The sequence below is a fragment of the Euprymna scolopes genome, chromosome 29 (assembly GCF_053919585.1).
Source record: "Euprymna scolopes isolate OS-2025 chromosome 29, ASM5391958v1, whole genome shotgun sequence".
Taxonomy (NCBI): domain Eukaryota; kingdom Metazoa; phylum Mollusca; class Cephalopoda; order Sepiida; family Sepiolidae; genus Euprymna; species Euprymna scolopes.
The window spans coordinates 106,208,765-106,221,929 of record NC_136510.1 but is presented as its reverse complement, the minus strand read 5'-3'; the positions used below and the strand labels follow the sequence as shown (position 1 = coordinate 106,221,929).

The following is a 13,165-nucleotide window of genomic DNA, read 5'->3' as shown; positions in this document are numbered from 1 at the left end:
TTGAATCTCTTATGCCACTCAAAAACTGATACTCGATTCATGCAAGATGCTCCAAAAGCAGTCTGAAGCATTCCATACGTTTCTATGGCATTTTTTTTAAGTTTAAAGCAGAACTTTTTTGATTATCGTTCTTCTAAAGTGACCTCATGTCCAGATTGCATTTTTGAAATTCACCAGCTATGACGGATTTTAGTAGGGTGTATTCCAATTCCTGCTGTAGCTGTTCATTTGAACCTGAAATCATAAAAATCAGTCAGTCATCTCATAAGATGTATGGCAATAACATACTGAGTTTTCAAGAGTCTACGACAATTTTAAACGACTCTATAAAAAAATCAATCTACAACAATTTTAAACGACTCTATAAAAAAATCAATTTACAACAATTTTAAAAGACTCTATAAAAAAATCAATCTACAACAATTTTAAATGACTCTATAAAAAAATCTAGAAACTTATTGAAAACACCTCATACTTATTTTCTGTAATGAAATAGATTATTTTACATCTCTGAATTTTTGAGATGAGGATTGATTATTCATATTATTTGGATTCTTCGGACTACTGTTCTCATCTTGAGTGACATTTTCACACGGTTTCAGTCAATGTAACCTCCGACCTTCGTCAAGTGTATCTTGTCGAATTCGTGGCGCAGTGGTTAGCGTACTTTGAAAAATCAATTGTAAAAAGTGATATTCTCCCAAAGGTTGAGGATTCAATCCTCAATGTGGGCAGCCAAAAATATAATTGTGAATTATTTAAGCCATGGCTGACAGAGCGAGAGCATGCTACTCCCTTGAAGTAAATAAGGGGTTCTATTCGTAATTCCGCCCAAATTCCTGAGTTTGACAGAAACATTCCAGAGTTCAACAAGATACACCTGGAGAAGTTTGTAGGTAACATTGACCGAAACATTATGAAAATGACACCCAAGATGAGAACAGAGGTCGGAAGAATCCAAAAAATACAAATATATCCTATGTGGACAATATATTCATTCATTGTAACAGATTACGAGGACAGATAACTTTAATATTTCTTAAAATAAATATTAACAATTATTTTTATATCTAGTGTTTCATGCTTATGTAATCTTTACCGTACTATTATACTGCACTGAAGCAGCACACACCCTAAGTGTGTTGAACCAGCTTCCTCTGAAGGAGGAAGTTTCATGGGAGTATGAAATTCACAAACAGTCCCCAGTCGCATGTGTATCCCCATTAGGGGAGATGACGACATTAGTATTTTGCAACTCTTGCAGAGACGTGTCAACATCCTCTTATATATAGCGCCCGGAATTCCCAAATTGGTCACCCATCTGGTACTGACCAGGCTCAATGTTGCTTAACTTCAGTGTTCTAACGAAAACTGGTGTGTATCAATGTGATTATGCTGTATACAATCTTGGTACTTATGCACTTGTTTTACCATGCTAAAATAATAATAACGTTATTATTTTGAAAACCATTCTTAACATGGGGGAAGGGAGGGTGTTTTGTAACTCTTCTGTACTTCCACATAACAATTTAATAAAAAAAAGAAGATATAGTGAAACTTGAATTTAACTTGAAAATACTATTAAAAAACGGTAACATAAGTGCATAAGCACCACTGTCTTTAGTGATCTGCTGGTCGAGAGATTCAAACCAAGTTACAAAATCATCCTTGACTTGATAGTCTAGTATATTACCTCAAGGTAACTTTTTTTTATTTATTTATTTTTTTTAATCAATTTTCACCCCAAACAAGGCACAGTGCCACTTTGGAGTAGGGGGCTACTATCGGGGACATAAGTCACAAGGGTATTATGAAGGGAGATGAGTGGCAAGATGTCTGTTCACATTACACTTGAACTTCTGCATGTCAGTACAGTTGGGAAAGCAGAATCCCGGAAGGTAGTTCCAAAGTCTAGCAGTTTTGGAGAAGAAACTATTGTTGAGGAGGTACAAGTGCTTGCAGTTCATCAGAGCATTCACCATTAAAGTATTTGTAGAACAGGCGAAGAGATGCAACATTTCATCGAAGGTGAAGCCTAGATGGCAGCTCAGGACCTATTTGGTTGGCGACTCTCTTTTGAACCCTGTCCAGGAGCGAGAGACTAGTAGAAGATGCACCAGCCCAAATATGACAACAGCACTCCATACATGGGCGAATGGTGGCCTTATAGAGGTACAGGATACTTTAAGGCATAAGTAACTTTCTAGCATGGTAGAGAGAGCCCACCTTCTTTGCAGCAGCTTTGGCAATGCTCTCAATGTTCATGTTCCCTGTAAATGTAAGGCCGAGGCGTTTAAAGGAAGTACTTTCGGGTAATGTGTTCTTGGTCATTGCTGTTGGTGGAAGAGAAGTTTTCTTGGAATTATTGAAGGAAACAAGCTTAGTCTGTGACCATCCATTTTTGTCCTCATTCTGCTACAGATTGGAGGTTATTCTCTAGTGTTTCTGCCATTTCCTTAGATATGTGTTCATTTGTTTTGCCCTCATACCTGTTATAGACAGTGGTGTCATCAGCAATATACCCATCTCAGAAACAATTTTATCAGGGAGGTCATTTATGAATATCAGCAATAATAAAGGTCCAAGGATAGACCCCTGAGGTACTCTCGCATTTATATCATATTGTTTAGATGTACGATCGTCGAGGACAACTTGAATTTTTCTCTTACTTAAGAAGGATTTAATTACATAATCTAATTTTCCTTAGAAGACCATCATGTCATACCTTGTCAAAAGCCTTAGATATATCGAGAGCTACCGCTCTACCCTCCCCTGTTTTGTCCAGTGAACAGTATATACGTTCAGAGATTACAGTTAAGATATCTGCTGTGGAACAGGCTTGCCATATTGTTTGTCGGTTAGGAGTTTGGCAGCTGTAAGGTGTTGGACTAGGGCTTGATTAATTAAGAACTCAAATATTTTGGCGAAAAGTGGGAGAAGACTAATGGGGCGATAATTTAATGGGTCAGTTCTATGCTTAAATATGATATTTTAATCTGTCCAGATTTTGTATATATTATTAATAGGTCTATGGCAACAGCATATTCTTTCCATTGTTTGGACTCTCGAGTATATATCCGACACAGTAAGACACAATTAATCAACTGAGAACCACATCATTCTATATAAAAGCATATAAGATATTAACAGATACAGGCTCAAGTGTCAAAACAATGAAAAGAATATGCTGTTGTCATAGTCATGTATTATAGTTGTGATTTCAAAAGTAAAAAAAAAAAATATTGTGGTGCCATCAGCTAGAATCGAAACCAGAAGCAAAACTGTAACATTAAAAGCTGGTGACGTTTCCACTGTACCAACGTGACACGCATGTGAACTGATTAAAATTAAAATAAACTAAGATGAATGTGAAAAATGGATAACACTCTTTTCAATTTTGACCCCTTTTTAACTACTTAAAAATATTTTAACTACTTAAAAATATTTTAACTACTTAAAAATATTTTAACTAAAAACCCATAAAAGAATGGCCTGTAAAAAAAAAAAATCCAATCATTTGAGGCCTTTAGTGCCGCTCTACGACTCTTAGTTTCGGAGGAGATAGAATTTGAAAGTATGGAGACGGACGTATAGCCTTTTATATATTAGATTTTTATAGGCATTAGTATTTCATGCTTATGTAATCATCAGTGAAGTGATATGTACTGCTGGTCAGGAGATGCAGACTCAGTCACAAAGTCACCCATGACTCCATAGAGTATTACTTTTAGGCCACCAGCAATTAACACAAGAATTGAAGGAAGTTAAGTGCCTATAAATGTCAAATCTTCACTTATCCTGGTATTGTTTCCAGTTGTCCTTTTTTTTTTTTTTTTTTTTACATGGGGGTCACCACTTATCAAGGCCCGAAGGCCACTCAGGGATAAGGGTTATTGCGTGTACAGTAATCAATGAGATAGTATTGTAGTAATCATTAGTATTGGGGGTTTTGATAGAGTGTCTTACTTAAGGGGGCGGTTTGTCAGGAGTTTGTTTATGTTGGACTTGAAGACGTCCAAGTTGTAGTCAGGTGGGAAACAGGCAAGCGGCAGAGAGTTCCACTGGCGTGCAGTTCTAAGAAAGAAGCTTTGCTCATGGAATCTACGTTTGGATTTAGGCACAGATAAAGAGTGGGGAAAATTATTGACACTAGTTTCAGCCAGACGGGTGTTTCTCATGAAAGATTGGCGAGGGTGGATGAGGTATCGGAGCTCAGACGAGCACCTGCCATGGAAATAGTAATAAAACAAAGACAGGCTCGCAACGTGTCTTCTGTGGGAGAGAGGTTGCAGGGAAGAGAAAAGGGCATCCCCCACTAAACCACGAAGTCTATTTTTTACTCTGTCAAGGCAGGATAGGCAGCAGTACTCCATCCTTGGACGTACTTGGCTTTTATACAGATAGATAGATTGTCGTTGCAACTGGACTCAAACAGTGTCAATTCAGGAGAGATGTGGTTGGGGATTGCGCAACCCTTGCCTCACAATTACATGTGCAGCTGCCCCTACAGCGGGTATCCTTTGTCTTTAGAGACTAAACGGAGGAATCAATAAATGTCAAATTGGCAGGCGGTCCTGGATATGACCTAAAACTATATCCGATGGTGAGGCCCAACCTTGCGGGCCTTGAGGGGTGTGGAACCACCCTTTAATTGCCATTGCTCCCAGGTCCACTCTGACCCGGAGTGGTAGTACCTGTTAGGGTCCCAACTATGGGTTGAATAGAAAATGATTTGAAAATAACAAATATATTCTATTAAAAAAATTTTCTTCAAAATCTTTGGATTCAGCATTAAATAACCTGAAAAGGGTTGATATGCCGTAAAACAAAAACAACCAACCAACCACATGCACAGACAATATAATTGTAGAGATATTCTGCTTGTTCCTTCCTTAGTTAGTCCGCATTTTACACTTTGAAAAAAGCCACATACAGTTTTTAAAAGCCAAACTATTTCACAAAAGGCTAAATTTGTGAAATTTGGCTTTAATAAAGACAATCTGGTAACTCTGGATAAGAATATGAGAATAACCTCCCTTTGATGTAAATTTGTTTTTAAATATCATTGTAATAATATGTGATCATTGTTTATAATGGCGCGAGAAAGGAACTTCGACATGCAGTGGTTCTTTACCGAAGAAAAAAAGTGAAATGTTAAATAAAAAAGGGAACATTTAAAAAAAACAGGAAATAAAGTGCGTTTTGACATGATTAAAATCTGAAAATTGGAAGAGAAGCTGTAAATGTCTTATAATATGTTTCCATTACGCCATTTTGAATTTTAGAACTAAAGTCACTATCTTGCCTATTTTGTGGATGAGGAAGGGGGTGCCTTTAAATGAAAAAAGGGATTAACATAATAAAATGAAAAAAAGGATTAAAAAAGGACAGATAAACTCTGTAAAATAACTGAAAAAAACTAAAATATTTATTTAGGTATTTTTTCTGCTCATATTTCAAAATAATCTTGTCAAATTTTGACAAACTTTAAGCAGTGATTGGAATTATCTCCCTTGGCGCCACCTCTACCTCCTCTGCAAAATAGGCAAGATGGTGTAATACGATTGATCTCTTTAAAATTTGATTTTCCTCTGCAAAAAAAAAAAAAAAAAAAAAAAATACTTGATCAAATTAAATGCAATTTTTTTTATGATAACTTAATTCTATAACAGGTACATACAATATGATTTTTTTTCCTCAATATTTTCATTTTTTAATGTCGTGATTAAACTCAATATGTACCGAAAATTGTCTGCTAGTAGGTGCTGGACTGAAGGAGTAAATTAAAGATCGCCTCTTACAATGTGATTTTATTATTTGTATTGAACTATGTAGCACAATATTAGTTTCTGAGTGTTTATTAGTATTTATCTCATTTGGGTCGGTTCCGTATTTAAATACAATGGACACTATTTTCATACAAATGTTAATAAACTCATTGTTGTGTGTCATTGCTTTTTCTGTTCAAAAACCTAATTTTTTTTTTTTTTGTGCTATCCAGAAAAATATCAATTTTATCAAAGCATATTTGTTGATTTAATATATTTCTCATTCCGTTGAATTTCCACAGGTCCCGCTAGTTATTAATTAATTGTTTATAATGCCAAAACTTTCTCTTTCATATGTCTAAAAATTATACATCAAAGCATATTTTTTTTTTTTTTTTTTTTTGTATCTTACCCAGAATGTGGCAAGGAGGACGAGATTGGTCAATACCTGGAAAAGAACGAAATGGAGCAAGCCATGGATTTATTGCATTCAGAGGATATTGATCTTTCTCTTCTAAGTTATATCCTTGGGCATATTGCAAGGTAAGTGTTATTTCGCTATCAGTGTATTTTGATTGTAGGGAAACAAACCATCAGTAATTTACAATACAATATACGGTGAGAAGGAACACAGGTCTATACATCCAAGATTACAGTCTCTTAATTATCTCTAGCTTTGTTGTCAAAGCGAAGCAGATGATTCCTTCAATGTTTGTCTAGTCTGGCTTTAACGGTATTGGGTCACTCTGCAGATACCATTTTTTCTATTTTTTGTTCCACACATTCACCAAACATTGGGAGAAGTATGCCCGAACAGACCCAGCTGCCTCCGATGATGTCACTGCTTATATTCAAACAGCAGGAATACCCATGGATTCTACCATCTTGTTTCAAAGGAAGCATCTTGAAATGCGTTGTATTTTCTATGCGGATATTTGAAGATTTGGATGACACCTCCTCTCATTTGACGGAATATCAGCTTCATTTATTGACCCTAAAAGGGTAAAGGGATTTCAATGGTGTCGGGCATATGGAGCATCCTGCAGAATGACGTATATCTGAATTGTTGAGATATCTATATCGTATCTTAAAAGATAGAAAACGATTATTTGTGATTAAAAACTAACGTTGTTAATATTTTGCATAAAGTTGACATTTTTTTTCACACCAAACGAGGCTGCTATTTGGGATCATGTCTAATGGGGGAGGAAACTGGAGATTTAAGCAACGAGATATTTGTTCACATTACATTAAACTAGTGCAGTCATGGAAACAGGAAAGGAATTCCAAAGTTTAACAGTCCAAAGAGAGTAGAAAGTTTTCCAGCATCTAGGGACCTCAATAGTGAAGAGGTGTGATTTTGCTGCTTGTTGGGTTAATCGGGAGTATGTACGTCAAGGTGGGCACCTGCAAGTGCTTTAAGTTAATCAGGACATATTCCATTAAAGTACTTGTAAAACAGGAACAGGGTGATGGGACAGAGGTTGGAGTTTTGCTGATATTGCGGTACCTGTTAAAAACTGTCAGTATTTTGTGAGTACAAACTAATGTTTTGTATAATGTTATGTTTATGGTTTTTAATATGTTGTTAACTGTAAATAAATGTGTATTTGTATTTGGTCTTCATTTCCTCCATTTTTCATTTTTATGTTTTATTTGCAATTATTACTCTGGGTGCCCAGCGTTGCCCGGGTGTTTGGAGGTATGTGTGTTGAGCAAAAAAAAAAAAAAGAAAAAAAAAGTGGTTGTAGGCAGGCAGACTAGAACCCGTACCATGAAGGAGGAAAAGAACGTGAATAAAAGGTGACGTGTTTGCTGTTGCATCCATCGCCAAACCGGAAGTGACATAGGTTTAAATTAAGGCTAGAAAATCGAAAAGAGGTTATATGACTTTCGAAAATATCGGTGAAAAAGGCGACCCCTCCCTGTAGATAAGTGCCCATTTGAAGGTGAAGAAATTAATGTTTTTGGACAATTTTTCGATATTTGTCATCCAAAGGGGCGAGCGACAAAACGATAACAATTTCGTGAAAATCCATCACCTCTGTTGAAAGTTTTAGGCAGACATACATACATACATACATACATACATTAAAACAGGTGAGATTTATATTATAGATGTTTCGCTATCTCCAGTTAGACCAGATTGCATACTGACGTGAGCATTCTCATGACAGTTTTCTGAACCTTACCACTTCCAATTCTGGATTCATGACAGATTGGAAGTGAGTGTTTTTTTTTTGTTTGTGGCACCATCATCAAAAGATTGTTATACAGTGCTGATGGATTTTAATAGAGTCCCAGTTTCCTAGATGTATTGCTTTCACTATGGCTTAGCAACTTCATTTATCCCTTGTATGGTAACTGTTCAGAATATTAGAGGAAGGTAATAGGTGATACATCTTGTCCAAGGGAGACTTGGAACTATGCAAGGCGGGTGTACCCCTACTCCTTGTTATGTCATCAAAGTTGGCCGTTCTTCAGTTTTGTGTTGGTTACTTGATACCTGCTTGCAAAAAAGGTTGTTGCTCTGATGAAGATCGTAAATGTCAAAGGCTTCAGGTCCGTCAAATTACCACTCTCCTCACATTGTCAGAGAACAAGAGGACAATCATTGGCATTATCAAAATCGTTCATTTTTGTATAAAAATAATTAAATTAGAATGTTGCTGTTGCATGGGAAAACTTCTAAATGCCTTTCCTACTTAAAGTGTTTTTGCACTGGTTTGATTATCAAGATCTGGGCGATTTTAATCTGGTGATTTCAACCCTGAGTTCAGCATCTGTCTCTTAACGATCTGGGTTTAGTGGGCGAGCAAAATGGAGTCTCCAAAGCTTCTTACGTTTTACCTTAGAAATATCATATTCCAAAAATCATGTAAATTGATCAAGTAGTTTTATTTTTATAAAGAAAATAATTTTAAAGTGATTAATGGGAATTGGTAGGCATTACAACATAAATCTTGTAAATTTTGAATTATTGTTGAGTTATCTCCTTTGTTTCTTGAGATTTTTTTTTCAAAATGGCAAGTGTGAAGGTCTCCTCCGATACTCATAAAATTTGATTTTCTTTAAAAATAAAACTACTTGATCAATTTACGTGATTTTTGGAATATGATAATTTCGCTTTGTTACTAGCATGTACATCATACAGATTTTTATTTTTTGTTTATTAATATGGAGGGAATTCTAGAGAAGAACCAAATTATTTTTCAACTTGTAAATAGTTTTAATAAATGCATTAAGTTTCATTTATTTTTTTCTTTGTTTCTTTTTTTAATGGAATTCACTTGAGACGAGGTATGAAGCCACTTGATATAAGGAGATAACAAGAATGAAAGATGATTATCACAAAGACAGGAGATGCTTACTGACCTTAGTCTTGAAAAGACCAAGGCTGTAGGTAAGAAGAAAACAGTGAGCAGGATGAGAGTTCCACAAACTTGCAGTTCTTGGAAAGAAATGACTGGAATAAAAAGCGGTATTACAATGAGGTATCAAAATAGCAAATTGATGGAGACCACTAGACCAACGAGTCAAATGAGCTGGAACAAAGGAAGCAGAGAAATAGATCAGACAATTCTAAAGTTCACATACCATAATCGTATTTATGGAAAAGACTAACAACATCACGCCTGGAGGTTTTCAATTGGTGATGTCTTCAGTGCACTTAGGATTCGTATCTCCTATCACGCTCCAAATGCCACAACCCGTGAACAATGTTAGTTTCCTAGACTTCAGGAAGTACTTTTTAATCAGGAGGCTCTGATGGTTTGGGTACGCATTTCATTGTCCACCAATTGACTTGATTTACAGGTTAATAGCACCAACACTGCTACTGGGATGTCACAAGAAGAGTGATAGTCAACTGAGTTTGTAGCTTGCAATGGTCAAAGCTGACTTAGAAGGTATGATTGGCCCTCACGATTTTGGTGTACGACGATAGACTCGTGAATGACTGAAGTATGCTGAGAAGTTAGCAGCAAACAGACCTAGATGAACTACCTTAATTTGTGATGTGTCGAATTCACTTGGAGCCGATTCTACTCACTACAGGTGAATGCTGTCACAAATGTTCAAAAAACATCACGTCTGTGAGAGAGAGATTATTACTAAACCGATACAACATTTTTTGTCGGATACAACGAAAATTTAGATAATAGAGATTTTTTAAAATTTAAAACAAATAATTAAAATTCTTCCAGATGGAAATAATGTGTGTATGTTTATATGTCAGCGAAGCGTAATAAATAGTTAAAATTTTTCATTCTTATTTAGAATTACAGTTGATTAAAAAAAAAAAATACAGAAAAATCTTTATAATGTACCTACTCGTCATATTCCAAAAATCGCATAAATTGATAAAGTAATTTTTGTTTAATTAAGAAAATCAAATTTTATGATTTTTAGCAATTAAAAAGTTTTAATCTCTACATATAAAAGGCAGAACTGGCGTGAGTGTCTTTGGATGTCCAAGAAAGGCTTTTTTCGCCGGGATTCTCACGTCTGTTACTATTATGGAGAAGTTTCCTTACATTCCTTGGATTATAACATCTCCAATTTGCGAATGGATATCATCTCTATCTTTATTTTGATCGATTTTTAAAAAATTCCCTCTATTCCATCCTTTCGAGTGTGTTATGAAGGGAAATAACCGAAAAGTAAAGACTTATCTCCCCTGGATCGGCAGGGGCAAAGACTTCTCCAGATGGGTGACACAGCATTTCACATAATCTGTTGCTCCAACGTTTTACTATTTTTTTTTTTTGTTTAAATAAATAAATAATTTGGTGCCAAAACGATGTCTTCTTGTAATTCCCACATTTAACAACCAGTTATATTCCATGACAACATAACAGAGTGTTTGTTTGTCTTTTTTTTTAAAAATAAAGCGAAACTAATCGAAGCAAAGGCAACCACCTGGCTTTCCTGTCAGGGACATCTTCAAGGCAAGCTTTGATCAATGTGAGGGAAACCCTTCATATCAGACAACTGCCAGAGTTCCTCCTTTTTGGGGGAAGCTAGTTTTCCTCAACATCGTGGGGAAACAAATAAAACGGGCAGAAAGCTTAACTGGCCAGCTATAAAAGCAACGTTCATTTCTGCGCCTGTGTGATTCTAACTTAAGACTCATTCATTTAACTATCCATTTCTGCAAGTCATCGCTAAATTTGAACGCTTTTCACTTCCTGTCGTGTCATAGCATACTAGCTGTCAGGTTTTCTTTTACTTTTCTGCCTTCGCATCACGGGTTCCAGCCTGCCTGCCTACTACCACTTTTTTTTTTTTTTATCTCAACACACACCTCAAAACTACTGGGCAACGTCGGGCACCCTTGCAAGTTATTTTGAAAACAAAAAAAATCTCTATAATCAAATTGATTTATCGCACTTGAATTTTTGGAAAAATTAAAAGAATATAACTCCTCCTGACCTCTGTCATTTTCTCAGAAAATTTGATTTTCTTAATTAGAAAAAAAACAAACTACTTGATCTATTTATATGATTTTTGGAATATGACAGATTGGTTCTGTGACGAGTATGTATATTTTCTTGTATATATATATGTATATTTTTAAATAAGTGTAATTCTAAACAAACCCCAAATTTTATTTTTTTTCTTTTCTATTTCAGATTATTTAGTTTCCGTCCTGCAGGAATTGTTGCTTTTTCTATTACAAATCCTGACTATATTCATCCACTAGATGTGCTGTATTTCTGCCAGTTACACAGCTTCTCACTTCACCATTTTCATAACTATATGATGACGAGGTTGAACTCTACGACCGATAAGTAAGCAAACAAAATTCACTTGATATTTTTATTTTATTTTACAATAACGACTATCTCCATATGTAAATAGTCGTTACCATATTTGGAAGTAGCTATTTACATATGGAGATAGTTACTTCCAAATATGGTATGGGAACTCTATCCATCTGGTTGGTCCGTTTTTATCACATCTGATTATAAATAGAATCGCCAAATCAACTTCGAAACCTAGTAAGGTGATGCCCATTTCTTTTTCCTTTTCTTTCCTATTTTGACAAGCTTCTGGCTTGACCTTTACTCCTGATCTGAAATGGAACACATACATCAAATCCGTTGCCAAGGCCGCTGGAAAAATGGTGGGATCCTTCTATCAATCCAGTAGATATCTCACTGCTGATGCAATTCTCTACCTATATAAGAGCCATGTACATCCAAGGACGGAGTACTATTGCCACATCTGGGCAGCAGCTGCTAGAAAGGACTTAGAGTTCAAAATAGACTTAGTAGCCTAGCAAGGGATGCCCTGTTCTCTTCTCTGCAACCTCTGTCTCATAGAAGAGATGTTGCGAGTTTGTCTCTGCTTTATCTTTATTTTCATGGCAAGTGTTTGTCTGAGCTCCAATCTGTGGTCCCCTCTCGCCAAACTTTCACGAGAAACGCTCGTCTAGCTGAAAACACTACCAATAATTTTCCCCACTCCCTCTCCGATACTCATAAAATTCGATTTTTTTATTTAAAAATAAAACTACTTGATCAATTTACGTGACATTTGGAATATGATATTTTATGTTTTTTGATTGTGATTGTTGAATGTAAATATTTGATTTGTTTTTTTTATCTTATGATTTTGATTGTTGGATGTAAATATTTGATTTTTTTTTTTTTTTTTTGTCTTTTGAAGGAAAGCGTTGCTGAATGAACTGTGCAGCAATAAAGAGATTCATTTTACCTGGTTGCAACATTTATTGCATAAAGTTGATGAGAAACGATCCGCAGACACTCTACCATCTGTTCCGATGTGAGTATAGTCCTATTAACAAAAATAATATTTATCTTGTTTTTATTTTATTGTAAGAAAACCATGTTGATAACATCGCTGACCCTAACGTTGTTTCTGCATTCTTTTTTTCTTTCATCTTCTCTACTGGCCACGTCGTTGTCTTCTCTAGTAGAATGTAGTTGGCATTTTTTATTCTTTCTAGAACTATTTCTCGAAGGAAAAGAAATACATACAACCTATTTATCTTATTATGTACTGAATATTTGTTAATGAAACTTGTATGAAATATGTTCCTTATTAAATTTTAAAGATTTTCTATTCTGAAAGAAGTTTAAAAAAATTTAATCTAAAAAAGTTATTTTAAAGTTTTTGTTTAAAAAAATTAAGATTTTCTCATTATTCAGACCTGTATTACAAAGAGGGAGTTGCAAAAAATGAGTTGTGGTGTGAGGAGAAATACAAAATGAAACAGAATATTCAGACCTGTAATAATACTAAGAGGGGGGGGGTGCAAAACTGAGTTGTGGTGTGAGGAGAAATACAAACTGAAATAGAGAGAAAGAGAGTTTTAAAATATAATCTTAAAAAGATAAGATACAAGTTAGAAAAGCATTTCATCCAAGGCA

The 13,165-nt window shown here is 35.3% G+C and overlaps 1 protein-coding gene across 1 annotated transcript in view; it reads left to right on the top strand.

The window, feature by feature from the left end:
* LOC145252802 (uncharacterized) overlaps positions 1–13,165 on the top strand; it is a 203,101-nt gene that overhangs the window by 120,269 nt on the left and 69,667 nt on the right. The window contains exons 17-19 of the mRNA XM_080112758.1: positions 6,185–6,311; positions 11,402–11,560; positions 12,441–12,557. Coding sequence (XP_079968884.1) covers positions 6,185–6,311; positions 11,402–11,560; positions 12,441–12,557 — 403 coding nt within the window. The remainder of the gene's footprint in view (positions 1–6,184; positions 6,312–11,401; positions 11,561–12,440; positions 12,558–13,165) is intronic.